This window comes from Petaurus breviceps, unplaced genomic scaffold, assembly GCF_028583685.1.
Source record: "Petaurus breviceps papuanus isolate PSGF00001 unplaced genomic scaffold, PetGlider_PUasm1.0 90444, whole genome shotgun sequence".
Taxonomy (NCBI): Eukaryota; Metazoa; Chordata; class Mammalia; order Diprotodontia; family Petauridae; genus Petaurus; species Petaurus breviceps.
In genome coordinates, this window is record NW_027187256.1 from 3,352,077 (window position 1) to 3,371,057 (window position 18,981).

At 39.5% G+C, this 18,981-nt stretch overlaps 1 protein-coding gene across 1 annotated transcript; it reads left to right on the plus strand.

Moving 5' to 3' along the window:
- Positions 1-13,786: 13,786 nt before the first annotated feature.
- LOC138177696 (olfactory receptor 51E2-like) lies at positions 13,787-14,860 on the plus strand. Its single transcript, XM_069108907.1, has one exon. The coding sequence runs from the start codon at positions 13,787-13,789 to the stop codon at positions 14,747-14,749; it is 963 nt and encodes a 320-aa protein (XP_068965008.1). The 3' UTR covers positions 14,750-14,860.
- The last annotated feature ends 4,121 nt before the right edge of the window (positions 14,861-18,981 follow it).

Consider the following 18,981-nt stretch of genomic DNA (forward strand, 5'->3'; position numbering starts at 1 on the left):
TAAAATGAGCTGGAGAATAAACCATTAAATGTTATTGACATATTCTTTCCTATATAAAGTTGATATTCCCAACCCACTGTTAACAGAATTTGATCTCTGAGGGGCGACTAGGTGGCTCACTGAATAGAGCACTGGCCCTGGAGTCAGAAGAACCTGTGTTCAATCTGGCCTCACACCCTTAACACAAAAACTAGCCATGTGACCTTGGGCAAGTCACTTCACTTCAGTTGCCCTCCAAAAAGAAAAAAAAGAGAATTTGATTTCTGAGTTTCATCTCTAAAAGTGGAGATGAGCTACACTAAGGCATCTGTGATCTCTCCTAACTTTTGTGATCAGTACATATTACTAGTGAAATGGAGAGCTGAGAATACAGGTTTGTCTATAGCTGTGTAGTAGAGCAAAAGTACATGATCTAAACCTATTGCCATCAGTATAAAAACCTATTAGCACCATTCCATATAGAACTGCACTAACATATGACAGGCTACCAGGATAGTGACATACAGGTCAACAGAACTGATGTTTGTTCAGACTTACAGGGAAGACAAGATTCTAAAACATAACTCAGTTGCCCATTTCAGTCTCCAATAGCCCACCCTGTCAAGTATATTTTCCTTACAGTTCATATGAATCTATGTATCTTAAGCTCAACATTATCTCTCTATACAATATTCCAGCTATCATCTAACCACATTTGCAACTGCTTTACTTACAGAACCTATTTAGTGTAGAAGAGACAATCATCCTGCCTTGTATTGTCATCATCATGACACCAAAGAATCTAAGATCAGGCCAATTTTACTCCTGGGGTGGAAAGTATTCATAAGGAGCCAGGACTTATCCTGGTGGGGGCCACTTACCTATAGGGAAGCCTGATGCAGGGCTAGAGTTCATTATCTTCATAATTAGTGTGTGTGTTAAATATCCCAAGGGACCTGGGATCCCAATTGCCTTTCTCTGCAATAAGTTTGGTTCTCTCTGTGTCATCACTTGATCCATAAGAAATGTAAAAGCGATGCAGGACCTTTCCCTTATAAATTTATTAACTTGACTGTTCTCTGTTTTCCATTCTATGTTTGATTTGGGAGTGGGGATGGAGTTTTCTCTCCTGGGGCTCTTTTGCAAAAGGGGGCATTTGAAGCAATTACAGCACTGCACAGAAAAGACTTTAAACAACTGTACATGGCATTTATATACCTTTATAAGGTTTGAAAGATGCTTTTCATTTGTTAACTCATTTGATCCTCACAGCAGTTCTATGTACTTGGTGCAATTATTATCATCAATTCACAGATAAGTAAAATGAGGTTGAGAAAGTTTAAATGACATACTTACCCAAGGTCACCTACTTACTAAATGCACGAGGCAAAATTTCAACTCAGTTCTTCCTGAATTCCAATCCAGCTCTCTACCTGGCTTCCTCTTTTTACAAAATTCTCTGCTAAAAAATTTGGGTCAATTGCTGGGAGCCTCCCTCTTCTATTCTCTCCTGCACTGAAAACTAAGCTGGAAAAAACAATTGAATCTGGATGTGACCATTTATATGGCAATGTAGCATTTTTCAAATCCACAAGTCATTTCTTGACATTGAACATAGTTCCTCTTTCTCTCTTCTTACACAAGGCACATATAACCTTTTTCAAAACTCTTTATAGGTACCATTATACCCTGAAGTCTCCTCTGACCTATTTGATATATTACTAATCAGTCATTTGCTACAATACTTATGTGTATGTCTCTTAATAGTTTTTTTATGGAGCTTCAGCCATGTAGAAGTTACTAGGGATATACAAACAAAATGGAAAACACCCCCTATGCTGTAATGGGAATGTAAATTTAAAGATCTTCCCTGACCCTAGGCTAAAGTGCACCTGGAGCCTGGGGTGGGAGGCTTGTTTTTCAGTAGATACTTCTTGATTGGCCAGTGAGTCAATAAGGTTGTTACATTCTCTGAGCCAGGAGAAGGCTATATAAGCCCTGATGTGTAGCTTTGTTTTGGGGCTCACTTTGAGAAATGTTCTGTGATTTGATCAGATGAAACTCTGGAAAGCCTTTGTCCAGGGTCCCCCAGCTTTGAAACCCAGATGTTGTTTGGTATGGATGTAATGGTTGAACAATTTGGAAATCTGTCTACTTGATCTGTTTCTCTGTCTTGATAATTCTGTCTGTATATTCTGAAGTTTGGGGTGCTGACCTTATTCCCCTGAACTAGGCAAACGACACATATTTGACTGATTAAAGTAAGCTTGTTAACCCATTTTGAGTTGCTTTCCTTTATCAAAGCAGATCCAAGAACCTGTGGTGGCAGACACCCTGGGGATGCTGGGGTGCTTGCTGCAACATATGCTCAAAGTATAGTTTATAGTCAACTGGTTAGAGATACACACACATATGCACATACATATATACACATATATGCGCAACCCATATTATATAATCCTATCATATGTTACATATATTACTGGTTATGAACATGTTTTTTGTCTTATATGTTCATATTTATGGATATTTATGTTTAAATGTCTATAAGTCCACATTGGTGTTATCTTCAATTTTCCATCATGAACTTCTCTACAACAAGGATTGGGTCTACCTTTCATCAGAATAAATGATCCCTGTGGGCAAAGGTTTTAATTCACAACAGATTTAGAGATCACTAGGACATCACACCCTAGGAAACATCAGACTTTGCCATCTTTCCTGCCACACTGCTCTACAGACCCCCTGACATTGATATTGACTCTACTTGTTTATTCTAAGAACACTGCGCCTTTCTACTTACTCTGTTTTGCACACTAAAAATATCAAGCTTAAACTGCCTGGTTCCTAAATCCTCCTATAAGAGTTATCTCCATCAATTAGTATGTTATTTCCTTAGCAAGTGAACATTCTCTTTCTTCCCTTCTATTCTTTTCTTAAAGCTTATTTATTTACTTTTAATTTACAATATTCAGTTCCACAATCCATTGAGTTTCAAATTTTCTCCCTTTCCCTTTCCTCCCTTTCCCTCCCCTTGGTAGCATGCCATCAAATATGGTTTCTATAAATACTTTCACATTGAACATTAGTCAAGTTGTAAAGAAGGATTATAACCAATGGAGTGAACAATGAGAAAGAAGGGACAAAACAAAACACAAAAGAGAAAAAGTAGTTTGCTTCAATCTGCATTCAGACTCTGTAGTTCTTTCTCTGGATGTGGTTATCCCTTTCCATCTTGAGTCTTTTGGAGTTGTTTCCTAACATTGTTTTGCTGAGAGGAGCCCGTCTATCAAAGTTAGTTGTCCCACATATGATGGGTCTGTAATTGTGTACAAAGTTCTCCTGCTTCTGCTCTCCTCATTCAGCATCAGTTTATATGAGTCTCTCCAGACTATTATGAGGTCCATCTGCTCCTCATTTCTTAAAGCACAAAAGTATTCCATTACATTCATATACCTCAACTTGCTTAGCCATTCCCTTATTGATGGGCATCCCCTTGATTTCCAATTCTTTGCCAACTCAAAAGAAGCTGCTATAAATATTTTGGTACATATGGGTACTTTTCCCACTTCTGTGATCTCTTTGGGATACAGCACCAGAATTTGTATTGGTGTGTCAAAGAGTATGCACTTTTTATAGCCTTTTGCGCATAGTTCCAGGTTGCTCTCCAAAATGGGTGGATCAGTTCACAACTCCAACAACAATGCATTAGTGTTCCAATTTTTCCACATCCTTTTCAGCATTTATCATTTTCCTGTTTTTGGCATCTTAGCCAATCTGACCAGTGAAATGTTGTTTTGATTTGGATTTCTCTAATCAATAGTGATCTAGAGCACTAGTTCATATGCTTATAGATATCTTTAATTTCTTCCTCTGAAAACTGTTTGTTTATATCCTTTGACTATTTTTCAATTGGAAAATGACTTGTATTCTTATAGATTTGACTCAGTTCTCTGTATATTTTAGAAATGAGGGCTTTATCAGAGACATTGGTTGAAAAATTATTACCCAATTTTCTACTTCCCTCCTAATCTTGCTTGCATTTCTTTTACTGACTATGTGCTCTGATTATAGGAAAATTGCTAAAGAAGGAAAAAAATCACCTTAAACAGCAAATTTTACCAATCACAGTTTAGAGCATTTTTTATTTTTATGGGCTGCAATCAGTGTATCAGCAATGCAATATTCACTATGCATATGGCAATTATAAATATGCTGATGTGGTTATTAATCACAAAATATATCAGGCTTGCTATATGGGGGATAAAGCTAGAACATTTATTAAAACACCAAATGACTGAGTCCCCAAACCAGAAAGTCAAAGCCATCAGAGTAGTTATGAAATTGGCACAGGTAGATAAAGTAGAAAGCCCACATTCTCAAGCCTTTAAAACAGAACAGGCAACCTCAGGCAAAGGTCTTCCTCTCCCCACTCACAGCAACTACTCAGCATCCAGGAAGCATGATCCTAGCAGCTCCGGCCCCTGGCAGTCCTTAGCAGAAGTCCTTAGCAGAAATTCTGGCTGGCTCAAAAAGGGGTTTGCGCCTCCACCTCCACCTCGGCACTACTGCTACCACTGCCGCTGCCTCTGCTGCCGCTGCTGCCACTGCCACTGCTAGTCACTGCAGGAACTCTAGCTTGGCTTCCTCTTCCTTTTGCCCCACTCCTTCCTGTTATGTCAGCAAGTCCAATGGGGTATGGAAGATCTTTAAATCCCATAACCCTTACATTCAGCCCCAAGATCTTTCATGTCCCTTACTTGGCAAAAATACATTAGGAACAACTGGTGCCAACAAAATTTCACAAAAATTTAACACGGATAGCACACAATAAACACAGAAAACCATATTTTAGGGTGGGGCTTGAGCACAAGCTCCCCTTCATTCCCCCCAACCCGAACAAATGGGGCCCCAAAATCTTGGGGTAAGAGGAGAAGGTCTCTTCTTCCATGACTACTGCTGAAATCAGATGTAGAGCTGTCCCTGTCCCAAGAGGTCCTATTTGAGAGGTCAGTTCTTAATATCATTGATGCCAGGTCCAAGGGTGACACATCACAGTTGCAGACAGGGGGTGACATCCATCTTAAGCTATCAGGCATCTACAGGTGGAGGGTACCAAGCCTGCGGAAACAAATCTAGCAAACAAGGTGAACAGACAAAAAGTCAAGAAGAAGCAAAGAAACAATAACCAGATTATTGTAGCCTTACTCACGGTAGAATAATTGACTTAAGGGTACAATTTTGTAATCATCTTCTCCAGAATAAACAATAATTACAGTGTTATCCCTCCCATGTGCTATAATCTCTGCAGCCTTTGGAACATCATCTGGCTTCTGTTTTACCCATACTTTAGCTCCTGACTTTATTCTATCAGTAGAACCAAATCCTTCAGTTCCTCTGACAGTTATTTTGGAAGGAGGGTCAGGTTTTATAAGTGGTATTATTTTATAAGGAATGATAATCACTTGAACTATCCTATCATTTTTATGAATCTGTATGGGCCCTTCACGTAAATTATGGAACAATTTCTCCTTGATAATTAGAATCTATTACTCCAGCCAATACATGTATTCCTTGAGATGCTAATCTGCTAATCCTGATTTGGGCTCTCTCCTGGTCCATGGCTCCACAGAGTCACAGCTATAACAACTGGGAAACAATTATCCCAGTCCCCATACTTTCCTCTTACTCTGCAGATCCTGTTCGTGACGCCATTGTGTGGCAGCAAGCACCCCAGCATCCCCAGGGTGGCTGCTAGCACAGGTTCTTAGATCTGCTTTGTTAAAGGAAAGCAACTCAAAATGGGTTAACAAGCTTACTTTTAATCAGTCAAACATGTATCGTTTACCTAGCTCAGGGGAAAAAGGCCAGCACCCCGAACTTCAGAGTATACAGACAGTATTATCAAGACAGAAACAGATCAAGTAGACAAATTTCCAAACTGTCCAACCATTACATCCATACCAAATCAACATCTGGGTTTTTCCAAGCCGGGGGACTCTCAACAACGGCTTCCCAGAGTATCATCTGATCAAATCACAGAACACTTCTCAAAGTGAGCCCCCAAAACAAAGCCTCAAATCAGGGTTTATATATCCTGCTCCTGGCTCAGAGAATGTAACAACCTTCTGGAACCACTGGCCAATCAAAAAGTATCTACTGAAAAGCAAGCCTCCCACCCCAGGCTCCAAGTGCACTTTAGCCTAGGGGCAGGGAAGATCTTAAAAATTTACATTCCCATTACAATCAGCAATAAAAATTTACCAGGTCTTACAAATGTCGAGATTCCTTTTACCATCTTTCCTTCTCAAATCTAAACTCATAAAAAAAAAAAAACCAATTGATAGAAATCTCTTTTACCTGTTGTACATGAACTTGGAATTTCTCAGAAATTTAAGTCCATTGTTTAGGGACTGCATGACTAAAACAATTTCCTTTCCCTAATGTAACCAATTAATTACTAATCTGGTGACCTTAAATCAGCTGAATGTGCTTTGCAAATTTTCACATACAAACAAAAATTTGCTTTACCATTTACATTCTGGAAACCTCCAGATTAACACCAATACACCCATATATATTTTCATTTGCTCAATAAGAGTTCTACAAAACACAGTTCCAATTCACCTTGTACAGAGGATAATTCATCTGATCATTGTATTTCCATAATAGCCAAAATTTTAAATGAAACATAAGCAGTTTTATTATTGCCTATTTGTAACCCAAATATAAATTTTAAATGAACAAATTTTATAACATAAAAACCCAATACACATGTAATCCAAAATCCAGATTTTAAAAATTGTTGTAATACTATTCATACTTCAAAATGTTTTTTAAGTTCACTAGCTAAACAGACTTTTAGAAAGACACTACAGTCTTAGAAAGATGGCAGTAACATAACAATGACTATCAAATGACATCAAATGACTTATACAATAATTGATCTCATCACTCCTGGCATCAGCTTCAAAGTTAGAGAGATACCAACATATACCAGGCATTATATTTTATAATCATTATACCATTCTGAACACAAGTGTTTGACAAATGCTATTAATTTTCCTTTTACAAATTCAGGGAACAGGTCAAGCAGAGATAGCAAAAAACTTCTGTTTGTTTTTTTCTTTTTAACGCAATCCCAATATCCTATTTTCAACTTCTTAATGATTAATTCTTAGAATTTGTGAATATATTTTGTTTGTTTTTTCTAGCTTTCCTTATGATTTCAGGCTGGGCAGACCAGGACTATAAAGAAAGAGATTGTACATATTCCCCAAATTAAAAAATTTCAAAATATTACAACACTTGGGTCAGTGTGTCCCATTCATCATTTTCTATTCCTTTAACAATATAGCCTTGTCAATGGGGAATGACAGGGAGAAGAATCTTGGTGGATTTTTTGAGAGCTTTGAATCTGCTGATCTCAAAGCTCCACCTCTAAGGCTTCTCTTTTACAGAGCTAAGTAAGTTCCCAATCTGCCTTAGGGTTAGACTTAGGGGCCGGAGATCACTAGCCTGCTTGTTTCTTTTATCTGAGGGGAGAGATTCTCAAAGAGGAGCCCACCTCCCCACTTCCCTCAATGCCCAAGGGGGAGAATTTGTGACCAGAGTCTCCCTCCCAGGAAGGCTCCTGTCATGCCCTGCCCCTGCAATCTCTGAGAGAAATTTCCAAACTGCCCAATTCCCTCCCAGAGGGAGGGGCTTTGCCAGTCCCAACCCCAGCCCCCTTTCCATTTCAGTGGGTGGAGAACTCCTCTGTCCTCCTTCCCCACCCCCAACCCTCACAACCAGCAGCTGAGGGCTTGGGGTGGGGCCTTCACCTTCTCCCACCTGCAGCAGAAAAAGGTGGGGGGTCCGTCAGTCCCATCCTCAGCCTGACACCTGGGTCAGGTGGGCCAGTCCCAGCCCCTCCTCCCCAGGTGCTGCAATACGGAAGGGGCCCAATGGCCTCCCTGACTCCCCCAGGCCTGGCTTCCCCTCCACTCCAGCCTTCCTTCCCACCACCCTCAGGCTTCCCCCACCAGCTTCCCTCTGGGTTAAGGGATTCCCTGAAGGGAAGAATGGCTGAATATGAAGAGGTTTCTTCTAGTAGCTGATGGCTTGATGGGGGGAGGGGGAAGGGGGTTTGGGGAGGTTGGAAGCCCTGAGGAGTGAGAGGAAGAGTTAGAGGGAGGGGATCCAGGGTTGTGAGGTAGTGGGAGATTATGTTCCTCCCTATGATCCTGTAGGGCTTCCGAGGGAGGTTTTTAGGAGTGTCCCTGAGTAGCTGGGCCACAAGGACTAAGATACCCTGTTGGAAAGAACACTTTCTAAGCCAGAAAGGAGGATGGGTGACAAGGTCCAGCCAGACATCAATATAAGGGAACTGATCTGGAGGTCCTGGATGTCCTGTGACTACCCACCACAATGATTGGATAAACTTCCCTGTAGGGACCAGCCCACCCCAAACGTGGGCCACTCATTCTTCAAGGAGACCCCATAATTTGCCCCATCCTGATTGGCTACTTTAAAATGGCTTAGTAAACAAATATATCTTACCAGTGGAAATCAGAAAAGCTTCCCTGAAGGTGCTTGTCTGACAGCCATTGTAATATCTGCTTTGCAGAGTAAAAACAGGGAGGGTTTAAGCAAATCAGCTCAAAACAAAACTTTACAAGCCCAGAATGGATAGGACACATACAAAGTCAGACAGACAGACACTAACAGACCAGACCAGAACCAGCCAGAACCAGATATGGGCAAAATGTAGATGTCTTGAGTTTGCCGGGAGGATGGAGTACAGATTGTACTCGCTAGCCCCCCCCAAGTCCCCTCAGAGCAGAAACCAGAGCCGTACTCACCCCCAAGTTGGAAGTCCTGAATCAACACAAGTGTCGAATGAGGAGCTGGTTGAAGTTGGGAGTCTGGTGCAATCTTTCCCTCCTCAATACCTGGGGCCCTGGAACTTTATCAGGGGCTAGCTCACCCAGGGATTGGGGTGAAAAGATGCCTACTTCCTGAGGCCTTGAACTCTTCTTAGTCAGGGCTCTCTCCTTGGTGACATAGAACACTGACATATCTCGCTGGGGCCTCCAAATGTGCCAAAAGGAGGGAGAAAAGAGACCCCCAAGAGTAAAATTTGGAAGTGGATTTTATTTTCCATGGGACTGTTCAGGGTCTGGCCCAAATCTAACAGTCTTCCCAAGTTATTGTAGTCCTCATTTCACCTCTTCAGTCCCTCTCTCACCTGCCAAATGGAGATAATAATCTTATTGTCCCATTTTCTCTTGGTTCATGCCTGGGTCAATGAGAGATTAGATGAGAAATGACTCTGCCTAAATTAAGGATTTTTGTTATTTTTTTCCCAGAATAACTCCCAAGAATTTCACTTGGGAGATGTACCGTGTTTCCCCAATAATAAGACACTGTCTTATTATTTTTTTTTGGACAGAAAAACACCAGAGGGCTTATTTTCAGGGGAGGGCTTATTTTAATGAACATTGACAGCAATTTTAATAAACAGGTAAATGTGAACAAAAAAATGTACCTTTATTCAATAAGCAAATCACTGGGGAAGAACAGGATGACCCGCTCACTGCTGCAGCTCTGATTGGATGCAGCTCGGAGCGCGGTGTGCATTTCACGGGGGGGGGGGGGGGGTGCATACAGAGGGTACCGTAATGTAGCGTGTAGCGCAGGGGATCACCTTCACTACAGTAGCAATCTCAATAGGGCTTATTTTCGGGGGAGGGCTTATTTTAGAGGAATCTTACACAGTAAGGGGAGGGCTTATTTTCGGGATAGGTCTTATTATCGAGGAAACATGGTAGCATTTAATCCAAAACAATCCTTCCATGTGTTTCTACTAGCCTCTTATCCTATAGCTCCCTCATCAGCTATCAAAGCATTCTAACCATACCTGTCTTATTCTTTCTCTCCTTTGTTCCCTTGGACTATATAGCAGATAGAAGATTTAGCAATCTTCCTTATCCTAAGGAGACTTTAAGCTTCAGGACAGCAGAAAACTTTACTTTCTAACTAACTTCTTTGTTTGGTTGTTTTTATTTATTCATCCATCCATCCATTTGTTCATTAGTTTATTTATTTATTTTTATTTATAATCTGTCACAATGACAAACAAGGTTGTCAATGTAGTGGATGTTCATAAAGATATGTTGTTTGGTTGGTTATCTGTTTGGTTGAATGAATGAATGAATGGGTATGGAATCCAAGAATAAATATGTAGGATGGATTCAGACATTCTAGGCCACTGTGAAGATTTTGACTTTAATCCTTCAAATTAAAAGAGACTGACAGTTTGCTGAATGCAAAAGAACAAATTATCATAGAAATGTATTCTTCTGCCTTCAAAGTCCTCTAGGGAATCCACCACCACCATGCATGCACATAAACAAACACAACATTTTTAGCAATATCCCTCCCTACACCAAACCCCATGAGGGTTTCTTGGCAGCATTATAAGAAGGCTGAAGCCAAATAGGGTCAACCAGATTACTCTTCTCATGGTTGGCTGGTCTGTGCTGCTCTCTTGGTGAGTAAGCCAGTCTGGGTTGGTAGCTGAGGACAAGAATAGGACATTCTTAGTGGAATGGCAGTCTAGGAATAACAGAAAGGTAGCCAGGATTAAGCATCAATTCATCATATTAGGCATGCATGGGGCAGATTGGATGACAGCAGCAGCAGTATTTCATATGTGCTGTCTGGACTTAGCCTTATCTGTTATATTGTCTAAGGGGGAAAGGCAGAGAAAGAATAATTTAGCTATATATAGTTAGGATGGGTTGATAGCTGAGAAGGGAACTATAGGAAAATAGGTTAGTAGAAAGACAGGGAGGGATTGCTTTGCATTAAAAAGTAGGGAGGAAAGTGAATGGCAGGGTGTCTTGGTTTGAAGGTCATTCTCTATAGAAGGAAGGTGAGTGGGAAGGCGAGAATGGGGACTGAAATCATGGAAAAAAATGCTCCTAAGTAAGATAAATAGAGAAGATATAAGGTTTTATTTTGGGGAAAAGAGAAAGAGAAGGGATCTAAATTCATGAGTTGCCTTGTAGATCTAAGTCTCTTAGAGTGATGGTGTGAGAGTTGTAAGGGACTTAAGGGATCTCTCCATATGGCTTCTGTAGCCATGCTACATCTTTGCCTGATGGAAAAGAAGGCATGGTGATGCCCTCAGCAGACTCTGTGCCTTTTTAGAATCACAATGTTTAGACTAAGAGGGAACTTTAAATATCATCACCTTTCCAACTTTCAAATTTTGTATGTGAAGAAACTGAGGGAGAGTTTAAATGATTTACCCGAAGACAGAAATTAGCAGAGCCAATGTTTGAAAACAGGTCTCAGACTTGCAGGATCAGAGCTCTGACACTACAAAGGACCTCAGAAGCCTTCTTGTCCAATCATCTTAATATTGCAAATTAAGAAAATGAGATCCAAGGAGGTTGCATACCTTACCCAAGTTCAAAAGCATCGGAGATATAATTTGAACCAAAATCCAATTACTCCAGAGACAGATTATCATGCATTCAGTTTTTTTTTACTTCAAATTATGGAGTATTTGATAACACCCCTGACTTCCTCCTTTGCTCCTCCTAACCCATACATGACTTCATCCCAAATACAGACACTTCATTTCATCATGTTCTTTCTCTCTTTCCCTCCTCCTATCCAAACTATTCTTAATACCACTTATTGGTATCAATCACTTGTGCCTCAGAGAGGATCAGACTCTGAAAATGCTATGCCCCACCACAACCCCGGGATTTGTAACGTGATCCATATGTATTCATAAGCAATAAAAGACCCCACCCTGGGGAAGGGATTCTAGGGGGTTCAGCATTAGCCTGGGAAAAGACTGAGAGGCGGAGAACCTTCCCTGCTATAAATGAAGACTGCTATCATCTATAGTAGCCCCCTCCTCCTTAGGGCTGAGGATGCCAGGTTTGCTCAGATTGGGGAATAGTCACAAAAGTGGGGAATGAGAATTGGGAAAAGATGTTGGACAAAGCAACAGGGGAAAGGAGAGAGACTTTGTAGACAATGAAAAGTCCACTGCAAATAGTGTTAGAAGAAGAGGGGCCAATCCTTTGGATCTTAGGATCATAGATATAGAGCAGGAAGGGACTTCAGAGGTCATCTAATTCAACCCCCCTCATTTGACAATGAAGGAATCTGAGAACTGGGTAGGTTAAATAGCATGTGCAGTGTCACAAAGAGATGTGTCAAAGCCAGAGTTTGAACTAAGGTCTTCTGATTCCAGAGTTAGTTTTCTTTCCTTCCAAATAAGTTCCTTCTTCTGTGAAATAAGGTAATTACAAGTACTTACATCTCAGGGTGGTAATGAGGAACCAAAGAGTTTATATTCCTAAAGTGCTTTCATACCTTTAAAGTCCTATATAAGTACAAACTAGCTAGAAGCAATAGTAGCAGTAGTAGAGGTAGCAGTAGTAGCAGCAGCAGTAGTAGTAGTAATGGTGGTGGTGGTAGTAGTAGTAGTAGTAGTAGTAGTAGAAGTAGTAGTAGTAGTAGTAGTGATAGTAGTAGTAATAGTAGTAGTAGTAGTGATACTATTGGTAGTAGTGGTGTAGGAGAAGTAGTAGCAATGGAGTTCATCTACTGAAAGCAAAAACCTAAATGTCTTCTACTTTCCTGGTAACAACAGGGAAGAGCAGATATTTGAGCTTGTCCTTTGATCACTACAAGAAGGAACAAAGTGGAAAGGACTGAAGTAGGTCATCGAGTCCTCATTCAACAATTGGAGAGAACCTCAAGAATGTTTCACTGGACCTATCACTTCAAGAAGGAGGAGGAATTCAGGGACAATGGTAAGAAAATTTTAATAGCAGGACAAATTAATTTCAAATTAATTCTATAAATATCCCCTAAATGCCTAGTTAGCCTAGTTAGATAGATATTAACAGTTGTTCAGAAAAGGATCAGGAACTGCTGCTACACACAAAAAATGGATCTTTTTATACCATAATATGTAGATATTACAAAGATGCAATCCCAAGTAGACATATCCGTCTCTAGGTTTCCAAACCTGCCTGCTTCCTAAGATAACCATTTTGGTTTGTATGTTTGAATAGAAAAGTGATATTATCAAACTCTATTTTAGGAAGATGAATTTGGCCATTATGTCCATGAAAGATTAGAGCCAGGGAGACCACATAAGAGACTTCTAAAATAGTTTATGAAGTTTATAATCAGTCTTGAATTGGATGGAAACCATGCAAATGGAAAGTGGTTGAAATGTGAGCAGAGTCTTCCCCCCCAGGATTCTATATAAGGTGTAGCTGCCATTTTAACAGCCCTTGTTCTCTAGGAGTTATCACAGGTACATCATTCAATTCAGTTTCTCAATGCAAGGCAAATGGCAGTGGTGTGCTTTTGTTGTTATATAGAGGGCAATGTTCTCTCTAAACACGAGCATAATAATCAGAAGCCAGTCTGCAAAATTTCCAGATACTGTCCATGCCTCAAATTCTCTCCTTTGCTTGAGTGTTTGTGTCTGAAGCTGACTCTTTCCTTTAAGGTAAGCATTTCTGTCCTTAAGCTTCCATTTAAAGCAAAAATGACTATGGGAGGGCAATACATTAGTAAAAATCAGTTTATCTGACACTGTTTTCTATTACATGACTCTGAAAGTTCCAGGATCATCGAAGAAGGAAAGAAAAGATTATAAGACAGTGATACAGGAACACTGGAAAGAGGTAGCTGGGTCTGCTCTCCCTTATTACTTCCCTTTATCTCCTACAGGTGCTATGATGTGACTCTATTCTTCAGGCTCTGTCTCTTACTACCAACCATGAACCCCTGCAACTTCACTCACACCACCTTCATTCTTATAGGCCTCCCAGGCTTGGAATCTGCCCAATTCTGGATAGCTTTACCTCTGCTGACCATATATGTTGTAGCAGTGCTGGGCAACTGCACAGTGGTTTTCATTGTGAGAACAGAACATAGCCTACATGCCCCCATGTATCTCTTCCTTTGCATGTTGGCAGCTATTGACCTGGCCCTCTCCACCTTCACCATGCCCAAGATCCTTGCTCTATTCTGGTTCAATTCTCAGGAGATCACCTTTGATATGTGTCTCACCCAGATGTTCTTTATTCACACTCTTTCAGCCACTGAGTCCACTGTACTTTTGGCCATGGCCTTTGACCGTTATGTGGCCATCTGCCACCCTCTTAGACATGCAGCTATACTCACCAACACTGTCACAGTTCAGATAGGCATAGTAGCTGTGGTGCGGGGTTCCATTTTCTTCTTCCCAATAACACTGCTCATCAAAAGGCTTCGTTTCTGTGGCTCAAATGTCCTTACCCATTCTTATTGTGTGCACCCAGACATGATGAAGCTGGCCCATGCTGACACCATGCCCAATGTGGTTTATGGGCTCACTGCCATCCTACTGGTTATGGGTGTTGATGCTGTGCTCATATCTCTCTCTTACTTCCTGATCATCCGTACTGTGCTACAGCTGCCATCTAGGACAGAACGGGCAAGGGCCTTTGGAACATGTGTCTCACACATTGGGGTGGTTCTTGCATTTTATGTGCCACTAATTGGACTCTCTGTGGTGCACCGCTTTGGGAACAGCCTCCACCCCATTGTCCATGTGCTCATGGGTAATGTCTACCTAATGGTGCCACCTGTCATCAATCCCATCATCTATGCTGCCAAGACCAAGCAGATCCGCTCACGTGTGCTGGCCATGTTCAAGATCGCCTGTGCCAAGGAGCTTCAGGCTGTTGGGAGCAGCTGACACCTTCCACACTGAGACCCTATGTCCCCATGGGGTTTCCTCTCAGTCACCTGGAAATCACAGACTTTTTAATGTATTTCCACATTCACAAGTGCTTCAGAACTGTCAGAATAATACATTGGAAAGAGCACTCGCTCTGGTGTCACAGAGCCCTGGTTCAAATCCTGCCCCTAAAATTAAAACCTGTGTGACCTCCGGGACCGTCACTTCTCTCCCATGTAAAACGAGAGGGTTGGACTAGAGGGCTTCTGAGGTGTCTTCTAGATCTAAATCATGTGGTCATGAGCAAATTGCTTCCTGAACTTCAAGTCTCTCATCTCTGCAATGGGTATGAACAATCTTGTTTGCACACCCTTTTCCTGGAATGTTGTCAGAATCATACGACATCATATGTCATGAGTGCTGTTACTATAGAAAAAGAGTACATTAGAACTCTAGAAATATGTAAGTTAGTGCTTCACAAGTTCTTTGATACCATGATGTAAAGGCAGCTTATCCTCCTAGTACTGATAGTAAGGTTGTCCTTGCAATCAGAAAGATGTGGGTTGAGATTCCCCTTAGACACTTGCGAGTTGTATGTCTTTGGGCAAGTTACTTATGCTTTGGATGTCTGAGTTCTGTCATTTGGAAAATGATTAGGTTGGAAATAAGAGCTTCTAAGAGGCCTTCAAGTTCTAAATCTATATTATGATACTATGACTTACATGAGAACTGTTGCCACTAAAGCTGAATACAGATCCTTCTTCATGTCATTTTATACTTTCAAAAGTTGTGGCCACTGATTTAAGGAATGACATATGCTTGATTTAAAGGAGAAGCAATTTTTTTAGGGTGAGTACTAATCTTTAATTATTTGAAGGAGTCTCATTAAAGACAAATTAGACTTTTCCATAGAATAAAAACTCATGACTTTAGCATGTGTGGTAGAGTGGAAAGAATAGTAGATTTGGAGTCAGATAATCTTGGCTCAAATCTTGACTTTGTTACTAGTTGTCTGGGTGAACCTGGGAAATTTATTAAACTTCTTTGCATCTCAGTTTCCTTTGAGTGGGTTGGCCTACATGACCTCTGAGTTCTTTTCTAGTGGAAGCACTGCACCACAATGATTTTTATTCTATCCATGGTGGCTAAAACAATGACATATTTATGTGTGTGTGTTTGTATATATATGTTTATATATGTATACACATATATGTACCTCAGATTAATACATACATGTATAGGATATCAATATGTATATCATATATACATGTACACATATATATGTGGGTATATATTTGTATATATGAAACAATAAATTCTGGTTGAATTAAATCAAATTATGCTTAACTCTACTAGAGGCAGAGGGTGGAAGTTCCAGAAATGCAGAATTCTGCCTCATAAAAAATCTTCATTACAATTAGAGCTGTCCCAGATCAGAAAGAGGTGACTTGTAAGGTAGTAAGTTCCTAATAACTAGTGGGTTTCAAGAAGAAAGCAAATGTTCCTCCTCTTTTTTGGATGTCATTGTAGAGGAGATTCTGGGTCAGATATAGGTTGAGCTACATGACCTCTGAGGCTCCTTCCAACTCTTAGGTTCTATTCTTCTGTAAAGTCATTTAATATTTGAGCCTCATTTACCTCATTTCTAAATGGGCATAATATTGGATATTATTAGATTATAGGACTATTCTAAGAAAAGCACTTTGTTTAGCAGTACAATATCTGAAAGCATATTATATGGCAATGATTAACAAAACTATCTAGTCATGGCTAAGAAATAGAAAGTTAGAGCAATGGAATAAAGTAGATATACAATTTATAGCAGAAAAGGACTACAGTTACTTTGTGTTTGATAAGTGTAAAGACTAAAGTTTTTTGGATAAGAATTCATTATTTGGTAAAATTTTTTGAGAAAGCAGGAAAGTAGTCCAGCAGAAATTGTGTATAGACCAATATCTTACACCATTTACCAAGACCAGGTCAAAATGGATGCATGATCTAGATATAAAGAAAGGGATACAATTCAAGAAAATTTGGAGAACATGGAACATATTAATTGTCTCACTTATGAACAAATTTATGAACAATTTATGAATAAACAAGAAATAGAATAAGTAGAAAAATGGATATTTTTGATTATATTAAAGTTAAAATGTTTTGTACAAATAAAACATGTAACCAAAATCAGAAGGAAAGCAGAAAATTGGAGAGTGGTGTAAATGTTATAAACAGCTTCTCAGATAAAGGTTTTATATCTCAAATGTATAAAGAACTTTGTCAAATCTATAAGAATACAAATCATTCTCCAATTGATAAAGGGTCAAAGTATATGAACAGGCAGTTTTCCAATGAAGAAATCAAAACAATTTATAGTCATATGAAAAAAAAATGATCTGGATCATTTTTGATTAGAGAAATGCACATTAAACAACTTTGAGATATAATTTTAAGCCTATCAGATTGGTTAAAATGATAGCAGATGAAAGTGACAAATGTTGGAGAGGATGTGGAAAAATTGGGACACTAATCCACTGATGGGGGAACTGTGAACTGATTCAACCATTTGTAGAGCAATCTGAAATTATAGCCAAAGAGTTATTAAACTGTCTATATCCTTTGACTAATCAATACCACTATTAGATATATTTCCCTAGATGATTAGGGGAAAGGGAAAGATCCTATATGTTATAAAATATTTGTAACGTTGTCTTTGTGGTGGCAAAAAAAACCCTGAAAATTGCAGGGATGACCATCAATTAGATAATGGCTAAATAAATTGTAGTATGTGATTTTGATGGAATACTACTGTTCTATATGAAATTATCAGCTCTGTGATTTTAAGGAAAAAACACATGAAAAGACTTGCATAATATAATGAAGAGCAAAATTAGCAGAACAAAGAGAACAATGTATATAGTAACAACAATATTGTTTTAAAAACAATTTTAGCAACTAAGTTACTTTGAATATTCTAAATACCAAAATAGTTGCAAAGGACTTATGAAGGAAGATGCTATCTACATCCAGAGTAAGAAATGACACATGGAAATGTGTACAGTATGGTTACATATATATGTATACACACATGTACACACATATTTGTGTCTCATGGCAGCCATCTCTGTGCTGGGAGAGGGAGAAAAAAAGAAAGTTTTATGATAAATTTATCATATATTAAAAAGGAACGGCAAACTGTACATTATAGATTTGCAGTTTCATATGCAATCATTTTCTATTTGACCTTATTTTGGAAGTTCTTGTTTTGTTTCTTAAGTTTAGAATAAAAAATTAAATTTTAAAAAGAAAGACACTTTGTCTTCGTTATCATCAATCATCATTATTATATCACTCCCCCAACCCAAACCAAAAAATCCTAATTATCAGCTTCCACAGAATCATTATTCATGGGATTCAATGTTGGTCATACCTGTGGCAGAACCATGAAGGGGACTGGGAATTCTCTTTCCATGTAGGGCAGAGCCTCATGAAGTGACCTAGACAAAGATCTTCGAGTATAGATGTGATGACTTCGAGTATAGATGTGATGACTTCGGGGTCATTCAGCCTGATAACAATTAAGGGAGACTAAATTGGGACATCTAATAGAGTTTGATGACTAGATTACTGTCCCCCATCTCCATGTGAAGCTGGAATAAGAAAGTTCTTGTACATTACAGCAACAAAAAATCATGTTAGTTACAAAGATGAAATTCAACAGTTAAGGGATTGAATCACTAAACCTACTGCCCTGTGAAAAATAAGAGGTTGGACTAGATGTCCCCCAAAATGCCTCTGGCTCTAATGTTCTTCGACAACTTCTCAGTATATGATCAACAGAATTTTATGAAGTCACCATTCCTTTAATCCTCTCACTTCCCAAATATCTTAACACTCCTGGGCCACCTTCTTTCAAAATTAAGCAGTTGGGGATGTTTGTCATCTTTGTTACCCAACCAACTTCTTTTTCTGTGTTCCCTCCATCCTTCTGACCTCTCTCAACTTTGCTCTCAACTAGCGTACATAATGGGAAAATCTGTCACTAATTTATGTGATATGGGAAAAAAAACACTTCTTTCTAAAGCCCTAGTTTCTCCATTTGTGCTCACAAAATGATCGGGCCGATTATCTCTAACAGCTTCGGATCCTATGAAAAGAGAATGAGAATGTAACCAAACACTTCAAAGATATAAGCAAATCAAAAGATAAGCCAATCTCCCAGAGATTTTTGGATTTTAAAAGAAAGTTCTTGA